This window comes from Scomber japonicus, chromosome 20 (assembly GCF_027409825.1).
Source record: "Scomber japonicus isolate fScoJap1 chromosome 20, fScoJap1.pri, whole genome shotgun sequence".
Classification (NCBI taxonomy): Eukaryota; Metazoa; Chordata; class Actinopteri; order Scombriformes; family Scombridae; genus Scomber; species Scomber japonicus.
In genome coordinates this window covers 13,938,833-13,960,980 of record NC_070597.1, presented here as the reverse complement: position 1 = coordinate 13,960,980, position 22,148 = coordinate 13,938,833, and the positions used below count along the sequence as shown (strand labels likewise).

Below are 22,148 nucleotides of genomic sequence, written 5' to 3'. Positions count from 1 at the left end.
TCTAGTCCTACAACCACTCAAAATGCTTTTATAATACATGCCAAAATTCACACAGTCATATGCTGATGGCAGAGGCTGCTAAGCAAGGTGCCAACCTGCTCATCAGGATCTAATCTAATGCACATACATTCACACGCTGCTGGCACAGCTCTCAGAAGCAATTTTGGGTTCAGTATCTTGCTCAAGGACACCTTAATATATACGGATTGGAGGAGCCGAGAATTGAACTATCTCAGCATCCCCACATTGTAATAATGAGGTTAATGTGCAGCTTCTGGTAAAAAGGAATGATACTAATGAAAGATACTTATTGCATGTTGTGGAGTCTGTCATCTGAGGTCAGCTCACACGTAACCTGGTTTTGTGACAAATATATGAAGCAGCTCATTAGCTAAAATTTTGATCATGTCTTACATAACACAGAGAGCGGTATTCTTTCAATTTAATTGAATTGTGTCCCAATTCTCAAATTCTGGAAATACGCAACAGGAAACATAAAAATGTTATGTAACGGTAGTCACACAGATCTTTGTAGGAAACCTAACCTTTAACTCACACACACACGCACACACACACACACACACACAAAATACACTAAATAAAAATGTTTTATTGATTTCCCTTTTCTTCTAATGTTAACAAGGTACCACTGAGGTTAAAAGCATGCCAAGGTGAGTCTACAAAGGTGGCAGAGTGAGAAGAAATCAAATGTGGTTTTAATGGCCGCAAGCAATCGTTCAAGCTCATTACAAGTAATTTAAAACATGCCAGAGGGGTAACAGAGCTAATAAAACACACTCGCTAAACTTACATAGTTCATCTGAAATAAATAACTTGTGGGAATAAAACATTACTCCCATTATGGAAACATGTTGTTATTGCCTTTGATACTGTTAAAGTGTCACTCCATAACACCCCTTTTGCAAGGCACTTGGGCCAAGTGAAACCAAATAAAAACAGTCTGACAAGCACAATTACGTTATGAGACGTGATGACAGCAATGATAATCAAAGTCTCAAACCCATTTTCGGACAACAACTCATAACTCTGAAAACCAATCAGGGGAAATGACTTCCACATTATAACAGAATCATACACAAGAAAATAGACAACATATTACAGTAACTCATTGTCAGAGCATCTCTTTTATATTATGTTCCCTTCGTGGAGTGAAGATGAAGTCTATAAATGCCCGATGGAGAGATTCTAATAACAGGAAACATTAAAGACTTTTTAATACAATAACCCACAGTGTGTGGAGCAAACAGCAGTCAGTCGGTGTCATCAGTTCACAAGAGGTTAGAAAAACAGGCACTTTATTCATTACTTAGATAACAGCCGTATTTTATGGTCAAAAGGGCTCATTGTGTCATGAATAATAATAATCAAAAGTATAATCAGTCATACAGAGACTGTGAACTTCGTAAACTACACTGCTTGGTCTGTGGTGACACATACTGTACGCAGACAAATATTTATGTAAGCTTGGTTAGTGTGCCTGAAGGCAACGTTGAACCAGAGTGCAAACTAAACAACCCCACACATATATATGAAATATATTATTTAAAAAAAGTGAAGATGCCAATGAAACAAGTAAGACATATAGACATTAATATATTAATGAGAATAAGACAAGATTTTTTGCATAGATAATGGTATAGGGACTCAAGTTTCATGTCATTTCCTCACTTCTACAGTTTTTCCTTGGACGGAGATTAAAGACATGATTCGAGACGGATTTTCAAAATCATATGTTTGAGAAACTGGCAGTAACCTGATATTAGCATTCATAAACAAGGCTTGTGTGAGCAGAGGCAGAATAAAATGTTCTTTCTCTAAGTTTGAATGACTTATCAGCTCCATTAGACGTGTCCCCTTTTTATTCCTACTGGTTATTTATTCCTGGGATTCATGGAAATTTAATTTAGGTGGGAAAATTATTTCAAACGTAAACAGAAAGCTTCCACTAATTTTTAAAAAGCAGAGATCTTTCGATAATAATTTGTTGTTTAAAAAAAATATTTTGTTGACAGCATCTGAATGTAAATAGTCTTTGAAATTCACATCCAGCTGGTGGTTCAGGTGGAAATGTGAAGCTAATCATAGGCTTTGCTTTTTATATATTTATATATCTGGAATCAACCGCAACATCATTATATGACAGAAAACCTGTTCCTATTCCTCTCATCATTACTGACACCATCATCACCACCTGCCAATTCGATTATCATAATTTCTTAGTTCCTCATTAAATCTACAAAGCTGCTTTTATATTTTTCATATTTAATCAGTTTATTTTAACATGACTTTCCAGTCAGTGCAGCTTGTCCTTTTAAGTTTTTTTTTTTTTTTTTGCATAAATCATATATCATATAGATGCATTTTTTAGGCTGCAGTAATGTTTGCTGCATGCCAGGAGATGTTTGTGTTCTTATCAATAACTGTCACACAAGGTCAATGACATTACAGCTTTGATGTGCACTTTTTCATAGAGCGCCTTTTAAAATGAGATTCCCCCGAAAATCAGGCTTGTAAGAATTGCTTTTTTTCTCGAAAGTGACAGCTCTGTCAGAAACAATCTATGCTTTCTTCTTCCAGAGCTGTGCACACACAACAGGGATCTGAGCTAGCTGAGCCTGAAGGAATAGTGACGTGTCAATGCTACAGAGAGTGTTGATTTCTGTGGCTATTGTGACTAATACAGAGATGGGGCTTTAGAAGGCATGCGCCAATGCTACAGTGACCTCTTTCTCTCCGAGGCTGGTACTTATTTGAAGAGGCTGGGTGAAAGAGGCTGCCTTCATCATACAGGCTTTACCTGCTTCCATACAGTAGTACACCCACACACTCAAAGTTAGGCATGGGGAGTTCTTTGAGTCTTTCACAGCTGCTGGAAGTTTGGTTGAGATATGGAGTGGCTTCGACAGATCCACAATGTCACCAGTGACTACCTGACTGTCTAGCAGCCACTCGTTACCTGTGAAAAAGAGGAAGCAGAAATGTGTTGTGTTAATAGCGTCAAAGGTGATGCAATCTGGATAACAAAGGAATTTCAAGTTTTACCTTAAGAACTAAGATGAAAACTGCTTTTGCAATGTGGTGATTCACAAATGCAACAGTCACAATTCTTCTGAATGAGTCTGTATAAGAATGTCTGTCTGCTATCTGAATTTATTGATGAGCATGGCATGGTGTACCCAGTGCACTAGGTCGTTATACAGCAAAGCTAAATGGAGTGCTCTAAAATATCCCTAACCCAAAGAACCCCACTGAATCAGATAAAGTGAATTCTCTGCATCACAGAGAATATTAATAGAAACAAATACACATCTTAAGAGACGGGAGCGGTGAAGGATAAATGAAAGCTGAAAAAGAAAAGGTTGGAACTTCAACTGTGAGAAAATATTAAACCAGCGAGACTGTCAGTTTCATGCCAGTGGTGATTAATGAAGCCAATGCCTAACATGAGGTCCCAGGGAAGCCATTTCTAAAAAGCCACTAAGAAAATTAAGATCTGGCGTGCACTTCTAACTTGATCCATTAAAATTCCTGCCTCTGCACTGATCCGATCAACTTAAGTCTAGACTGGTTTTAATCGGACAGTGGTGGATCACGTAACATAGCCTGGTAGCTAATTATGTGAACCAAGGCATGTCCTCTTATCAAAATGTTCTAAAAATAGCTCACTGATATCGCTGACTGCATGCTGCATCGCTCAGAATGATGGAAACACTTTTGTTCCAAACCTAATGAACAGACCATCAACCCTCACTAGCACATCATCTCCAATCTCTTCACACTCTACCTTAGGGACAGACTACTGTGATACGGTCTTACACTGAACAAAGATTTCTGCATTGTAAATAACTCATATATTCAATCATATAGACCATATATTACCTAAATGTGCCTTTAAGAGTCCCTGACTGATCTAAGTATTCCTACATCCTCCAGCGGAGTACTATAAATCCCAGGCGTGGGCCCTCAGGGGGAGAATGTACTCGGCTGTACAGTGAAATGACATGATGGTTAAAAGCATCATTCACTTCCATCAAAAACCAAAACACAGTCTGGTAGGAGAGGTTGAGAGACTTGCATTTGAATCAGGGTGGTTACGAATGTAGAGACTTTTACTTAGGACTACGATCATGATTCTGGCTACTCAAACAGGTGAAACATAACTTCTGCAAAGCATGCAACTGATTTGAAAAAACAAATTAACAATTTATCAATGGATGGATTTCCTATCATTGTTTGCTTAGCATGAAGGCACTCGTTCAGCACTATGAATGCTTTCCAGGTGTACACTGTTATCGCTGCATTTAAATAATTATCGCATGCCCCTCTCTGTGGCCCTTCACACTGCCTTCAAGTGTGGCCACATGGAACGGCCTTCTAATGTTGTCAGACGTCACTTCACACAAATAGTTTTTTCCCAGCAGACCCCTGCCTTGAGTTTTGGCAGCTGAAAACAGGACATATGCACATTCACTAAAGCAGCCAATTCCTTAAGTGTGGAAATAGGATTAGTCTGATTTCACTGTAACTTCCTGCCTGTCATCTAATTTAAATCCCTCTGCTATGTAAACTTCACCTAGGGAAAGAAAGCAACGTTTTCCAGCTGATGTTTGTGAAGTTTTCATGTGACGAGCGTACAATCTTTTGACAAAAATATTACCCGATACCTGAAGATGCCTTACATGGGTATGAAGTCAAATGTACTAAAGGGATAAATCTGCGTAAAACATTTTGTGACAATGATTGAACTTCCTCTCACCCTCAGCAGAGAGAGCCCAGCAGCTGGGGGCCTCGTCAGTGAGTCTGGTTCCTTCTGGAAGCATCAGCTTGAGTGACATAGCGAGAGTCTGGCCCACAGACACTGCCACTGGTGGCATCTCTTTCTTGGCAGCTGACTTAGGCAATGTGGGGGCTTTGGCAGGACCTGAGGGCTTTGTAGGTGCCGAGTCTGTGCAGAACGTGGAAATGGGGAACTGGAAAGGAGAGAAATTTGGGTGTTTGGATTCATGAGGAGGAAGGAGAAAGCTATGTCACATCAAGGAAAATGTACTTTCCTTGTATTCTTTTATCCATTATAGTAAAAAAGCTTTTAGAATAGATTCATTACAGACACATGCACAAAATATAAATTACTTTCTCAAGGTTGGAAGTGGAGCATTTCTCACTCACACACACACACACAGACACACAGACACACAGAGACACACACACACACACACAGATCTGACCAGTGAGACAGTCTTGGAGTCCAGGTCGAGCACTTTAACTTGGTGGTTGTTGGTATCAGCAACATAGAGAAGCTTTCCACTGGCGCCGACACAGATTCCTCCAGGTTCATTAAAGCAGGACTTGTTGAATTCAGGGCCCAGAGTATCTGCAGCCTCACCAGTCCCCGCCAGTGTGATACACTGCTTTGTCTTTGGATCCACCACTTTAATCTGAACACAATCAAACAAAACAAAAAAAACATAACTGGGGTTATTTAAAAGATGGTCAACTCCTGTATGTTCCCCTGTGTGATCAAAAGGAGATAAAAGCTTTGTGTGTCCACTCAGCAATCTAAAGGAACTTATTATGACCACAGAAGCATCACTTCAGCTTTGAACCAGAGCCTTGTGACATACAGCCATTACCTTGTGGTTGTAGGAGTCGGCAACATAGAGCAGGCTTTGTTCGGGAGCCCAGGCAACACCGAGGGGATGCTGCAGCTTTGCGTCCACCCCCTTTCCATCCACATCCCCGAAAGCAAAGAGGTTCTGGTTCGAAAAAGACAAAATGTTCAGAGCAGATCAAATGGAGATATAAAAAGGCCACAACTCTAACTTGTGACCCTTTTAAGGTCCCATCCAAATTAGTGAAACACCTCTAACAACACTTAAAGCATTTTTGGACTGAGAAGAAGCTCTTTATCCATCATCAAGTTAAATGACTTTCTTCTGAAATTACAAACGGAGGCCATTCAGATATACTGAAAAGGATCAGTTTCCGGCAGCATTAAACTTGAAATAAGAACATGAAAGCGACATTGGGGTTCATTATCTGAAGCGTTTCTGAATAATTCATACAAGAACCAGAACACAAGAATTAATGTTCTGCATTTATACGAGACACCAGAAATACGAAAATATCTTTAAATCACAGCAGTTTCTGAATCACAGAGGAGCTGTAGCAAAAATAGCTGGGTGAGTCATTCTCAAGAAGTTTCTATGAAAAGTACATTAATGAAAAAATGTCAATGAAATACTGCAAAGTTGAACACATTCTGATTATGTGAGAGAAATTCTTTTAAAAACAACAACTCTAAATGTTTTCCCCAAAAGTGACAGACGCCAAATTTAGCAAATAGAGTTAAAAAATATTTTTAGAGCTACAGTTTGTTTCAGGCCAACATGACCCAAATGGATAAATTACTATAACAGCTAATTTTCAACCAATTTGTGAGAAATTTGGAAGAATTGAAATAAGTAGCTTTTTCTCTGTATCACTCAGCTCAATAAACAACAACAAAGAAAAACCTAGATAACAATCTTATTAAGGGTCTCATGATTCTCTATGGCTCAATAACTCACCACAGCTGCACAGTTCACTCAACAACAGCAGCTGAAAGTGAATCCCAGAGGGTTTACTTGTGCTCAAATGTTCACCTTCGCTGCAGGAATGCGATCCCAGTTTCTGATTGTGATGCATTTATTAGCAGAAAGACGAATTCTCTACTTAAATGCTTACACTATGAAGGCAGAAGAATGGATTTGGTGGTCCTGAAACATAACATGTACTGCCTCTACACTGTTACCTACTGATCCTGACCTATTGCCTCTCAACTTTTAATTTGGTTAACAAATATTTTAAAGGTTTTATTGCAAAAAACGGATAAAAACAAGACCAAGATTTGACAGCCATGTTAGCAGCCCTGTGAGTGATGCTTCGAGTTAAATGCTAACATCAGCATGCTAACAATATCAATGAATACATGCTGATGTTTAGCAGGCATAATATTTACAATGATGATGATTATTGCTTAGTACTTTAAGTTTGCTCATATTTGCCAATTAGCACCAAGCACAATGTAGAGCTGAGGATGAAGGGAATGTCATTCGTTTTGCATGTATTTGATCATAAAGCCAAATATTGGACAAATTAAAATTTGGACCAGATGTTGGTGCTGGATAAGAAGTCAAGGGATCAACAATGTTATTACAATTGATTCAGATGGGGTGTGAATGTCTGTCTACAAATTGTCATGGCGATCCATTCAAAAGTTGTTGACAAGCCAGAGGTTCACCAAAAGTCATTAGGAACCTTAAATATATATTGTATAGCAGATGTTGAGATATTTCAGTAGATAAACGAAACAACTGGCAACATGAGATGAAAAATCAGGCGATCACCAAAGTCGTTAAGTTTCATCCTCTAGGCACCAAAGACATCTGTACCAAATTCATCACTATCCATCACTATAAACCTGCTAAAAATGCTAACCTCATGATGACACTAAAGAAAAACTAGCAGGGACCAGGACTTGGGACCATGACTGTCTGAACCAAATTTCATGGCAATCCATCCACAGTAATTGTTGAGATATTTCATGACAAAAGTAATGAACTCCCCGCCCAACAGACATACCATCTGACTGTCCAACATTGTCATTCACGGAGCCGCTAATTTGACTAAAACACTGCGATATACAGTGGATAGAGCTCTATCTTTACAAGTACAAATGATTCCTGGTCTTTACAAATGACGTTTCAACAGTTTATCATTAATCAAATTCTACACTCTTCTCAAGCATGGCAGATAAATGGAAATCAATGGAGAGGCTGTAAGGAATAGAATACGTTACAGTATGATTTCAGAAGGAAGATTACTTTAAAGAAAGACTTGTACGAGGCCAGTAATCGAGGAGGGGATTAGTGCATCAATGGATAGACACAACATATACTGATGCAAATGTTGTTAATAACACTGTAAATATATGAATGACACCTCAGACGGGGATTTAGTTGTAACAGCTTCAATCCTATTTGGGTTTATTCTAATTCACTGTCATTAATAAGTTATGGCTCTACAGGCGTTAGACTTTGTAATAATTATTTTTGCTGGCTCACAGCCATGTTGCATAAACTGTATATGACTGGCCAGTTAATTACTCCCCATTCTCATGGGTGACTATGAGCTTTTGAGCACTTGGGACTTTCCAAAAATACACCAATGTGGCAGGGGAAACACTACAGCAGAAAGGCTGTTAAGACATAAAAGAAATATCAAAAATTGTTTCAGGCTCAGCAACAAACAAGAGACACTGTGTTTATTTATGGCTTTAAATCAATATCTTCTATGTATAGAAACACAGCCCTGAAACCTTGTGATTGCCTACGAGTTATCCAAAGCTTTATGCAACATTTTTCTTCATAATTGTCCAAGTGATTTCCATGGCTGGAAATGTGGTAGATTAATGTGCAGGTTTTATATTGTGTGTCTGCTGCTGATGAATAGTGGCAGAGGCACAAAACAGATTGTTATTGAAGGTAATGCATGAGGAGATTTGGGAGCAGACTGCATGTACACATTTGCCTTTTGATTTTCTCCCAACTTCTTTACAAACTGATGTTCACTTCATTGTTTCTTTTGGTTTTTTACCTTTATTCATTTAGGCAAGTTTCACTGAAAGGAAGCCTCTGTTTTGAAGGAACACATTGACACCTTGAAGCTGCCCAGTGCAACCACAAACTGATCTGCTGGTGACAGGGCAGTTGGGGTTGAGGACCTTGCTAAAGGGTACCTCAGTGGTGTTAATGAGGGAGGAGCAAGTAGCTGCCTTTTCATTTTAAAAACAAATGGCAAATATTGTCAGTAACTGCTAGCTAATGGGAGAGTTAGTGAGCCTTAAATCAACCAGTGCGGGATACTTTAGTAAAGTCATGTGTGATTCACTTAGTGCTTGTACTTTCTTCTTCTTGTTATTGTTATAAACCACTTTGGAAGAAATAGATACACTTAAATAATCAATTACAAGAGATAGAAAGCAGTAAATTACTTCTGATAAACAAGTAATTCCAACCATAAACTCATCCACTCAGCTGTTATACACTCACCAGCGGGTCCCTCTCTCCCCCTACCAGCAACTTGACGGCTCCATCTTTCAGTGCCACCGTGCGGATGGTGCTGCTTTCACTGTCGGCCACATACAGGCAGCTCCAGGGCTCTTCTGGGGCTAAGGCCAGGCCTGAAGGTTGTGCAAAGCCTGCTTTGTGTGGGTAGGCATTGTTTCGGTTCTCCTCGTTGCCACTGCCTGCCCATCGCACACACGTCCCAGCCTTGGACTCACTGTTTATGTTGCAAATATTCGATAACGACACAGCAAATGTTGGGGATATTAATTAGATAATATCATGATGCAGTTCCCCTCTACTGAAAATATATATTTGTGGTTAACATGGATATGTTCTTACATAACCACAGCCAATTACTCAAAAAATCTTTGCTATAAAACTGGCATTAAAAGCATGTGCTTATATTCTTAATGGCTTTGAAGGGTGACAGTTGCAAAGCGGCCATGGTGGTCATGTACCAGTCTCTCACCTTCCTTTGGGCAGTTTCCCATCTGCTAGGAACAAAGCCCAGATCTGGTGGGTCCCTGCCATGGCTATCCACAGCACGTTCTCCTCAACACCACCTATACATGCAATTACACACACACACACAAAAACACACTTTGAGTTAAGAACCAGGAAACTTTTGTCTCAGCTTTTGGCTGTCTACCCGTCACCCTCAATATCAACCAGATGTTTTGTTACAATTTGTTCTGAAGGGGGAAAAGGTCATTTTTGGAAAGTTTTAATTACATTTTATAACAGCAAAATGAATATATTCATCATTTTTATACTATTAAACTGAGATTTCTGTTTATATCTGAAAGCATATCACTTTGCTGTGATTGTTTGGTGAAGGCAAAGTAGTTTTTATGAGTTGTTTGAGATGTTTGACATAGGCCATGTGCCACCTCAGACGCACACAGCAGAGACAAGCCTGACATCATGACATATACACAACCCTTACAGACGTACAGTATCTCAGTTGTATTTTTAATGCAGCACTGAGCTCAGCCCTTCTTCATCACATCTGCTGGACTGTCAGGAACATCTGACAACGCCAACACCTGACTCAGTGCATCAATGTCAACTGTAATACTTTACAGTTCAAAAGGTGCAGGGGTACTCTTGATTTGGTCAGCTTAATTATTCATGCAACATGGTGAATAAAACATGCATATGCAATGAGTGTTTGGATGTACTCTCAGAGGATAATGTTAGTGGAGTTAAAGGTCTGATAGCACATCCTCAGACCATGTGGTGATGTATCAAAGCAGCAGGTTGCATCATCCATCATATATGTGCAGAATCTCTGACGAGGACTGATTGCCTCCTGCTTCTAGGCCGAGTGCAACAGCCAAATAATGGCACTAATGGCCCACGTAATGCCTGTACTTCAAATTCACTATGATTGACTATGATCAATCATTCAATCACCACACCTGTTCTAAAATGTTAACTGTTGATGAGTACAGTAGGGAGAGTAAACCACCTAGTCTAGATGCAAACTTTCATCTTTTGTTTGCTTTAAAGAAGTACACAATGTCAGACGAACAGTCCAACACATGCTCACGTTTTACTAAATCTACAGCTGTCTGGTATTACAAGCCTAATAGTAAACAATGTTAACTCACAGCAAGAAAAAGATGTGGCCATGACTTAATAACTTAAACTAAGGGTTTGTTTGCAATATTTTATCATTGTGAAATAGTGAAAAGTCTTGAATCTGTAATATTGCATCTTTAACAAATACATAATTCACTGAGAATGGCTTGTATCAGGGGTGATTTTAGACCCTTTTTATGGGTGCTCAAGTACCCCTAAATTTAATCCCAGCACCCCTAAAAATAAAAAAATTATTACATTTTTTCCCCTAAAAATTAATTATTTTTTTGGGACCATTATTATCATACATTATTAGTAGAGTAGTACTATGTATTTATATTTCTTGTTGTTGTTGTTGTATTTATATTATCCACTGAAATGTGTAAGTTAGCAGGGGGTTTGAACACTTGCAGGGCATTGTATGTAAAATTCTCATTAGGAGCTGAGCCCCCCTAAAGGTCTGATCCTAGAATCGCCCCTGGCTTGTATTACACTAGTGAAGTGCAAAATGCAAAGAAAAAAAAGCCAAAAAACAATTAGGCTGGTATATTGCATAATTAACTTGCATTTGTATTAGATACGATCCTTAACTGCAGAGTAAGGAAATGAACAAGAACCTACAGGACTTGTTGAAGACTGTCTGTCAGTGTGCTCTTCTCAACCACAAAATAGCCTTTGCTGTCTGAGCTCTGCGGATGATGCATCTGTATGTATGACATCAAATCTTTACAGACTAAAATGTCCACAGATAGCAATACAGTAATATTTAGTGATAAAAAGTCTACGAGATTTAAAAAGAGGAGTTTGAAAAAGCTTTCTACTTTGATAAAAAAAAATGGCACTGCAAGGCACAAAGATTAATAATAGAAGAACTCTGAATGCCTTTGGCAAAATAATAAAGCAAATCATCAGGATGGATTGAGCTTTGATTTTTAAGTGGCGATTACTTTGTGAGAATATTAAAGACCTTGTCGGCAAGTTTGTGACTTGCAAAGTTTCCATTTATGATGGTTGATTTTTATCCTCAAGCTGCTTCTGTAGAACTAAAATGAGGCATTTGACAAAGAGGCCTTTTGAGTATCCTCCATGATTTAGATCTTACAGATTAAAAAGTCTCTCACAATGACTCACTTAGCTCATTCAATTTTTACCCCCAAACATATTGTTTTGTTTCTGCACTTCTTCTAGGTCATTAGGTTCAGAAATATCATCTGAAAAACAAATCCAACCCACCTAAAAAAAACACTTTAATGGTCTGTGTACATTTTTAGTGTACACTGGAGTTGCACCGAATATGCAAGGTGGAAATAATCCCTCTAAAGGTGTGATCACAACAGAACCCATACCCCCGTCTTTTCAAAGGAAGAGGGTTGAGTAATTTCCTGTTGCACAGTTCATTCTGACTGAACTCTGACCTGCAAAACAGTGAGATTATGCCTGAGGGAAGGATGGGACTGACCTCTCTCTAAGGAATTTATACATTGTTTGTAGTCTTATTTAAACAGCTGCAATGTGGACAGAATACTAACAGCGGATTAGCAGGGACTCCATCAGCAAGAACAGGCATCGAGGCTAAAGACAATATAGTGTCGACCTTAAATAAACGATAATATAAACGTCGACCTTCAAATCCTTGTTGGACCTCGCTACAGGACTCACCAGCAGAGCCAAGTGTTAGATCCCAAGGAGAGCTGATTTGCTGTTGAGGTCCCATGGCCCCACCCTCTTTGTCTGTGCCTTGAACACCTACTCCAGCAAGGGTGCTGACTCGTCCCTCTGACAGGTCAATCTGACAGACAGATACAAGCACAAACAGGAAGGTGAAAATATAAAGACATACACAGAAAGACATTTTAATTACAAAAATATGAGCATTTTAACAGAGAGTGTAGAGCGCTACCTTTCGGATCAGGTGGTTTTCTGTATCAGCCACGTACACTGTGTCCCCTTTAATGGCCAATCCTTGAGGAGAATTAAAGGACGCTTCAGACAGGTCGCCATCTCGTCTCCCACTTTCAGGCCCTGTGAAAGTGAAAGTGAGAGCCCCATTCATATCATAAAGGTTTTGTAGGTTGTCTTAACTCCAGAAATTCATCTTTTTCCCATACTAAGTAAATGGATCAAAGCTTATTGGTCGGGTGGTTTTGAAGGATGTGAACATGACAAATACACTGACTACATCACCAACTCTGCTGAGCTGTCCGATTAGAGCTTTGGAGGAAAATATGTGTATATTCATATTCAGCATTCAGGTATTTACCAATGATGTTGTGAGGCATATCCAAAATACTCAAACAATTGCCTAATGAAGTGAGTTTTGGACATTGAAAAGTTACTCTATTTTTAAAAGTATTTATCTTTCATTTACACATTACTGATAATTATTTATAAAAAATGTCATCCTTACAGTGTTATTGCAATATTGATATTGAGGTAATTGGTCAAAAATATTGTGATATTTGATTTGGTCCCTATCGCCCAGCCCTGCTTACAGCTGATGCACTTTCATTTTTGTAAGTGGATTGATTATTTAATTGTATGACAGTAGATGATGTAATCTCATGAGCTTATTCTGAATGCTGGATATCTGAGAAGTTTGATCTGTTTCAGGAGTTAAATGGAGAACATTGTAAACCACTGTTCATCATTTGTCAATACAGAAAGAGGAAAAAAATGTAGATGCGCTGTTAAATAGTGACATTTCTTTTAATGATTGCTTATAATAACTCCCACTTTAAGATGCGCTTCATGTTTTGAAATTCTAAAGCAAACATAAATGTCTTAATTTCTTATACAGTACAAGTGTCGTGGGATGAGGTCAACCTACAAAAATACATGCATTACTTTCCCCCCCTCATCTTGTCCACACTCAGGTCAGTGCCAGTTCCCAGTGTGTACAAGTCCTGCTGCTGCCAACCTCTCTGTTGGTCTGGGGACAGCACAGACTACCATGTGGCTCCTCTGAGGGTTTTTGAGGCATGTGACTTATCTAAAAATATCAATATTTGTAAAATATTGTAAGATTCTCACAGATTATTACAACAAAAATAACATTTGTATCCACAATCCATCTAAATTGTCATATACTATGATACAAATTCCCATTCCCTTGAATAAGAAACTTTTGACTGGTACTGTATGTTCTGTATATTCTTTCTTACAAATGGCATAGATTAGAACTGAGGTTGGAACATCACAATACATTGTTTCAGAATTGAAGGTGTGAAATGTCCACCAACTCAGAAATAATGACTCTATGCTTACTAATAAATAAAGGCATTATGGTCTTCTTACCTCCTACAATGTGTAACAGCTGCCCAGTAGAAGACACCACCAGGATTCTGTGATGCCCAGTGTCTGCTATGACCAGTCTCTTGTTGGTGTTGTCTACAGCCACCTTCCCAGGGAAGGACAGGATGCTGGGTGGCAGGGAGTCTCGGTACAGCTTGATGCCCACTGTGTGCTCCTTCAGCAGGCCCTGCTCCCCGTAGTGACGGAGGGCGCAGTCAGTGAAAAGCACCAGCCTGTCGCGGTGGCCTTCGCCCACCAGGGAGAAGAGCAGATTTCCACCCGGGCCCAGGAGGACCAGTGTGGGCCAGCAGGACACCTCCAGGTCATGCCAGAGACGCGCCTCGCTGTCATTCACCACTGGGTGGCAAATGTCATAGCGAAGCACGGCGCTGCGAACATTGTCCAGGACCTTTAGGGAGTAAGCGACAAATTTGGATTTATGAGTAAAGGTGTGTGAATCTGCCGATGAATGCAAGTGCTATTATTCAATGAAACCCTGCATACAGTACTTTGGCTGTTTGCCAAAATCTTAATTTCTTGATAAATGAAATAAATAAATAAATGCATACAGTGTTATGAGTGTGCAGATTTTCCATTTTTTAAAACAAATAATTGCATATCATATTGTATAAAACAATTATGAAAATCAGTCATATTAGCGAAATCACATTCTTCCTTCTCTACTGCTAATACTATTTGGGGAAAGCCCAAAGAAAGCCCAAAGACAGAGCCGCACAGATTATAATGTGTCATCATTTCACCAAGACACAAAAGCTTATGTAACTAATGAGCCAACAACTTTCCAAATTCATTTCATTTTACAGCAGACAACTTGATCTTAGCTGGAAATGTGCCTTAAAAAACACCTTAAAAAACACTGTCAAACAACTAAGGGACATGACTTTGTGTATCAAGCATTCCTTTCCTCCATAGACAGCAATAGGAAAATGGAAATGAGTCTGCCATGCATTCGCTCTTTGATTTCGCACGTTGGGAAAGAGAGCAGTTCATAGTGGCAAAAGACTGCATCATACTCCATTGTAACAGTGTTACACATGTTTGTAGATACTTGGCTGTTACAGAAATTCAGCAAGGACATAATGTGGTGAAGCATGCGCCAAATAATGATGAGAACACTTACCTTCTCATTGGGGAATTTAGCAGAATGCACACCAACAATAACCAGTCCATCTGAGAGACAGAGATGCAAAACATAGGGAGTCAAAAAAATTGAAATACACGATTTTGCTTTCTGAGCTGTATTCCTTCAATTAAGAAGAAAGGTGTGTGTTCATTTAGTTATATGATGACTGAATATATTGCTACTTATTCCACTAACTGTAAATGTGTGATGGTAATTCTCAACAAGTTATAAGCTCGATCAATAACACAAACATCACACACACTCACACAGATGTCAAAGAGGAGTTGGTAAAAGGGAGCAGAAAGAAGATGGAAGTGATCTTCAACTGAGAAACGGAAATTCTTGAGTTATCAGATCTGTGACTCAAAAGCAATACACAAAGTTTAGCCATGTTCTCAGAAATGTTTTAGTGTCTCATTCATGTCTTAAAGGTCATCAAAGAGAGTACATGAGCATCCCTCACACTACTCTTATTGCAGGCAATGAGAGCAGTTGGCTACAATTTGTGATTTTCAACAAGGTTATGCAACTGGATGGTCTAAAAACTGCTGAAAATACACATTGTTGATCAGCATGCTCTGCTCAAATGACCTTTTTGTGGTGTTAAGCAGCCTAACAGAGCAGATATCCTGATAAGTATGCTTTCCTGTTTCCTCTGCCAGTGTTTCCAGTACAGGACTCTCTATTGAAACACAGTCACTTTTGTGCTCATGTGATTCCTCCTATGAAAAGCTCCACAATACCGTATGTAAACAGAGCTACAGTAGAGCGTCTGGAATGTCGAAACTACCTCGTCATTCTGGGAATACTTCATTCACATGGAATCCATCGACCTCCATTTAGATTCGATTGTGCAGGGTTTTTATAGTTCTAACACCAAACTAGTCAGATTTCAAGTTTTCAAGGATTTCTTACATTGTAGGACTGCCAGACTTCTTTAAAGATAAAATGGTTTAAAAGGATTAGGTTCGCAATTTTTTCAAGTCTATCTTGAAATAACACTTAGAAGCGCAAGTGAACACTGAAGTAGCAGTTTTGCTCGTTGTAATGATTCCTCCTGTTGGTGGAAGATTTCCTCCAAATGTGCTTACAATGTATGTGAGGGGGGACATAATCCACAGTCCCTGTATTGAACAAAAATGTAACCACTTTATTTGAAGATGAGATGAGGCTTCAGCTTTGTTAGACAAATAAAATGAACCTCTTCCACGTAGTTTTTTCAAGAAAAAGATCACCCCTGATCAGCTGTGTGGAAGGAATGTAACATGTAACACAAAGAATGTCACTAAAAAGACTGTATTTGCTGATTGATTTGACTCATTTGGATCCCTGAAGCCTTAAGCTGCTTCAAATAAACGTTTTAATATATTTGACGGCATTGTGAAGTGATCTCTTTATGGCCAGCATGAACAGGAGGAATTATTACAGCAAGAAAAACATGTGTTAATATTGCTTTGGTCCCCTGACTATTGTTTTAAGACAGACTTAAGAAATTGGGAATCTATCCTTGAAGATGGTTTTAATGGCACACTCCCTCATGCATTGTACTAAGGATCAGACCTACAACAAGGTGTTCTTTCTGAGCATGACCACATTCACCAAAATATTTCATTTAAAATCTATTGTTGCATGCATTAGATGTTTATATTCAGCTCTGTTTTCACAGTAAAAGTGGTTCAAGAATGTTTTAGTGCCAGAATCCTGTGGGTAAACAAAAAAATATGCGATTACAAAGAAATTAGATCCAGTCTGAAACTGCAGTATATTAAGTAAGAGTAAAACTAACAGAACAGAAGCCATCTGTGGTTGTGAAAAACAATTTTAAATACATTAATTTGTATAATTAAGGGTTATACATTAACTTGGTTTGTTAGCCCCCCCTCACACACACACACACACACACACACACACACACACACACACACACACACACACACACACACACACACACACACACACACACACACACACACACACACAAAAACAGGCAAAGTGTCAACATTAGAATTTAGATTTATGATGCATATTTTGTTATGCAACATCATGGGCCACTTCAGGTGACAATAAAGCAAACAAAAGTCTTCTGTCCTCCATAAATGGACTCAATTGGCCACTCCATCACTGACTCAGCCTCAACAGAAGTAAAAAACACATAATTCCAAGCCCTCAAACACAATCTGCAGCGGATTTCGTCACCCATGGCCTCTGCCAAGCAGTACGGGCACAGATTGCAGTGACGATAGGTGGGTGTGGGGGAGTGATGGAGTGGGGGAAGGGGGGGGGGGGGGCTGTGGGAGTGACTGGACAGGGTGGCTCCCACACCTCACTGACCAGAGCAGCAAACAGAATGTACCCATAGCAGTGCCAAAGATAAGGCAAGTACGATAAATGTGTGGTGGAACTACAGCGTGTGTGTTCTGTGTACTCGGGGTGCCCAGTGGCCTGTCTGGCTCACAACTGAATTTCAAGCAGCACAGCTTCCTCAGATGATCCCTTGAAGGACCAGCAGGATGCCAGAGTCAGTCGGATGTGATTACGCTCTACATGGAGTTGCTATATAAAGAGCAATACAGTGAAGTACGACAGGGTACAATTATGGGCCCCATACTCAATGACACTGCAGCTTGGACATATTTTTGGTTCCCGTCCCCTAACAGCTGAGATAAGGACCGTCATGCACTTAGAACATAACAACTTGATGCATTACAGCTTCTCTGGCCCAGTGAACTTACACGTTTCTATGACGCAGCATGACACACAATAAGGTACCACTGGACTTTTGTTCCCTCAGTTAGGCCTGACAGGCTGCTGCCTTTTTGAAAGGCCTGATGTGCCTGAATCCTACATATGTAAAGAAACTCAGCACAAGCACTAACATCAGCATTTTCTTACTTATTTTAGCTATTTCATACCATAATCCACCTATTCTACATTGATTACATTAAATTATTTATCGGCCTCCAATTAATTACATGAACGTACTGGACAGAAACCAATCGTTGTCTTCCTTGCAGTCAGACACTGGGTACAGTTAAAATGAAGTAGTGTCTAAAATGACTTGCTCTTTCTCTCAGCCACTACTTCCTGTGTAATAGACACTGAATGTTTTTCTATAGTGAGCAGTAAACAGGCAAGAGGGTACATACAGTGGACACTACTTTTGTTCCATTGTTGACATTTTTGATAGTTTTATGAAGTTGATACTTTCCACATTAAAAAGTGAGGCACAAACATGATAGCAGTGAATATTATGCACAATATAGCAAATAGGGATTGATTCTTAACTCAACCTGCCATCTTTACTCTACTTCATTTCAATGTGTCATAGCTCCTTGTAGATACAGCCAATCCACTGACAGGCAGGGTGTATTTGATATGAAGGTTAAGACTTGAAAATATACACTTGACAATTTAATTTTACCCTGATTTTTCTCGGCTATCCAGTGAAATTATTTTACAGTAAAAAAAAGGTGTAAACTGATCATGTGAGAAATATTCACAACCCAATAAATAAAAGACAAACATGAGGTTCACCAGTTTTCCTTTCCTTTCTGCCACTTGGCTCGGTCTGATAATTGTGTTTTCCCAGATGCTTTCTAACAACATAATACAAATCAAGTTATTCTGTGTTATCATAATGCTTTGCTTTTGCTTTAGTTGAATAGTTGGGAGGGTGATGGGAAATGGTGCAGTTTTTATCTCACATACAGTAGGCGTTTCTTCATGTAGATTACAGTATCTATATAAGATTCTCTGACTTGCATTGCACCATCTCAACCACCTTAAAACCAACACACACATGAACTGTTCCTGTACTAGCAGATGTACGTCCATACCTTTGACAGAGCGTTTCTCTTCAAGCTGGTGCAGGTCAGGCAGGATGTGCATGCAGTTGATGCAGCAGTAAGTAAAGAAATCCAGCAGCACCACTTTACCAGCCAGCTCCTTGTTCAAAGACAGCGGTCCCTCTGTGTTTAGCCATTCCAAGCCTGGAGAAAATCACACAGTGGAAAATGATACTGTCATCTTATTAATCAGGTGAAGCCATAGTGTCGGCAAATGCTTTACAGTGCTCATCACTGTCCTATAGGAAGGTGATATTAATAGTCACAAAGATACCTGAAGGGTGTATCCGTCTAGCCTGACACTGTGTTCATGTCAAAAAGGGTAAAAAGTTGGAAAAGTCGATGGATCAAATCAATGATTTGGAAACGGTCACTGCTTCAGAAGTGTTATGAAGCTATTAAATGCCGTAAATGAATTTTGTAGATCAACATCGTGGATAATGGGTTTTTCCATGGTTACCTCACATGAACTCTAGATTGTTTCTGATAATGTTTGTCACATCGTCAATATTTTACAGTACACTGGGCACCAAAATCTAGCATGTAGTGCTTAGTATAATACCCTTCCCTCCAGATAAACATCTCTTAGGTAGCATTCCTGTTATTAATTCTGAATATTCTACTGCCTGTTGGAAACTCTTTGCTTTACTTGTGCTGCTTCCGAGCTCAGCAACGTCTCCTTTGAAAAACAAATTTGTAATCTTGATATCACTTGACCTGGTTAAATAAAGGTTAAATGATAAAAAGAGTTCAGAGAATGTTAACAGGTCTTGTCTGGTGTATGAAAAGATGCATGTGCTATGTGAAGTGGTTTTATTAAGTATTATTAAGTTTCATGCGTAAATAAGGTAATGCTCACCCAAATCATCTCACAACCCCTTTCTTATTAGTGTGGCCTCAAAAAAGGCTGGGATTGATTTGAGGTCTATGAGTAGAGGACATTATTGCACCTAGAAAAAGCTAAAATATTTTACATGTCAAAGGTTTATTTGACTATTCAAAGAGATAGCTATTAGATACTTTAGGGAAAATCCCATTTTTTGACCACTGCCGTTGCTGTTCGGGAGAATTTAAAACTTTCAAAAGACATACATTGATCAAGGCAAGATACCTTTTTGCTGTCGTGCCTCAGCCTGTTAAACAGTATAGATGACTTCACGTTAAGCCAATGATAAAGATGAAATTATACATGCCAAAACTGGCTCTGTAACTAGAAAACCATACTGCTGTACAGTTGTGTCCATGGTGGGGTTGAGGGCTCAGTTATGGTCCCCATACAGGCCTGTCACTCTGCTGTTGGATGTTCTACTGTAGATCACCATCTACTGGTGTGTTGGGATATTGCCTACATGTTGCACCTACCGGAAAATTCAACCTGTTGCTATGGACAGAGGGTCCCATCAATTATCTGTCACTTCTATTTGAATCTTCTGATTACGTTTATTTTTTTACAGGCAACAGCATTAGCAACACATTTTATTTTTATTTTACTGGTCGATGCTATTCATATCATGGTATAATTATAGCAGCTGTAAAAGAGTCATTAGTGTTATTAATGTTGCTTTACAAATAAGATGAACAAACTAACCCTGGGTTGATAAGTCGATTAGTTGCAGAAATTCTGGTAATAATTTCATAATTGTCAAGAAAAAAAAAATAAAATTCTCTAATTCGAATTTCTCAAATGTGAATATTTTCCAGCTTCTTTAGTTCTCTACGACAGTTCACTGAATATTTTCAGTTGAAGACAAAACAAAATAGTTGGGCTCTTAAAGGTTGATCAACATTTTTCACCATTTTCTGACATTTCATGGACAAAACAACTAGTTGATTAATTGAAAAAATAATTGACAAATTAATCAATAATCAAAATTATGATAAGCTACTGTGAATCAAGTAAATCAGGAACCATTTAAAAAGATTTTTATTTTATTTTTTATTTTATATTTTATTATTTTGTATAAGTACACTTAGCCTAAATACACTGGAGGTGGATAAAATATTTAATATTTATTTTTGTGGTTACACCATTAGACATTTTCAGGAACATACAGTATACTTTACTTTTGGTAAAAATTGTGCAAATGTAATTTCAGATTACAAAAATACAAAATTGACATTTCAGCAAACCTGATGTATGCTTTTAAGACATTTTTTAAAAGGTATTTTTGAATTGCTCATCTTGCCAACCCTTATTTGTCACTGACCCTTATAATAGGTATTATGGTGTTAGGGAGTATCTTGGTGAGGCATTACCCTTTAAATGAGGAGAAATCCATATTTGCGTTAAAGCCACATGTATTTGTGGCTTCCTGGTGATGCCCCCCCCCCCCCCTGTATGTGCACAGTTTGAAGGCTGTCTCACATACATCTGCTGAATGTGGAAACTTTCTCTGTGCTCAATGGAAATCTAATTTTAAGGGGTGGGCCGACGAGAATGATTTGTCACATTTTACATTTTACAAATAGTTTTGAAGCCTTTTTGTTGCAACTTCTCTGATTGTGACATCAGCTGGTCTGGGTATCGACAAATTGTGGTTAGCAGGAATGTGATACTGTAAGAAGCATATACTTGAACAGGGACAAACAGGGATACAAATAGTCTATATTAAAAGTCATTAAATGTGGAAAGAGCACAAGTGTTCATTAACTAACCCAGAATATCCAGTATTAATAGTAATTGGAGTTGACAAACTGAACTTATAATGGTCTAACCTGTCGGGAAATCGGGTATCTTCAGATCATGTCTCTCGTCTAGTTTTCTCAGGTACTGGTAGACAAGATTTTCTTTCTCTTGCTGTGTCGTGGCGTCATCTAGGGCGCAATCCAGCTGACTTTGTATAGGAAACAGGGTGGAAAGGCTGCACTGAGACGCCATGTTTCCAACAACAACCAAGGATGTGTATGGGCGGTAACCCTAGGTTTGCGAAAGATCTCGCGAGAGTGTCATAGAGTTGAACACAACCCATGATCTTTCTCTAACCCTAAGCAAGTGTTTTTTGTGCCTCAGCCAAACAAACGCTAATTAGACAGCTTTCTCGCCATACAATATAATTATTTTGTACAATGACAAACAATTCACACATTGAAAGAACAACGCATGTAAATGTCGCGAGGATTTCGCAAAAACAACTTGCTAGGTAAACTCAAGACAGA

General features: G+C 38.9%; 1 protein-coding gene across 1 annotated transcript; it reads right to left on the bottom strand.

The window, feature by feature from the left end:
• Positions 1-578: 578 nt before the first annotated feature.
• Positions 579-21,870, bottom strand: nhlrc2 (NHL repeat containing 2). The gene is made up of 12 exons (XM_053340732.1): positions 21,708-21,870; positions 18,984-19,136; positions 15,145-15,194; positions 14,007-14,412; positions 12,613-12,734; positions 12,372-12,501; positions 9,598-9,691; positions 9,111-9,342; positions 5,652-5,774; positions 5,247-5,456; positions 4,778-4,991; positions 579-2,977 (listed from the first exon to the last, which is right to left on the bottom strand). Exons 1-12 carry the CDS (start codon positions 21,868-21,870, stop codon positions 2,715-2,717), a joined length of 2,160 nt encoding a protein of 719 aa, XP_053196707.1. The 3' UTR covers positions 579-2,714.
• Between the last annotated feature and the right edge of the window lie 278 nt (positions 21,871-22,148).

What these genes read in the sequence shown, in the direction of transcription:
- nhlrc2 (XM_053340732.1), bottom strand. Translation starts at nt 21,870, where the DNA reads ATGGCGTCTCAGTGCAGCCTTTCCACCCTGTTTCCTATACAAAGTCAG. An exon ending in TCTAACACTTGGCTCTGCTG is followed by an intron (nt 9,692 to 12,371) that starts GTGAGTCCTGTA and finishes TTGCATGTATAG; the next exon opens with GTGGTGTTGAGGAGAACGTG. An exon ending in ACTCCAAGACTGTCTCACTG is followed by an intron (nt 4,992 to 5,246) that starts GTCAGATCTGTG and finishes TCTCCTTTCCAG; the next exon opens with TTCCCCATTTCCACGTTCTG.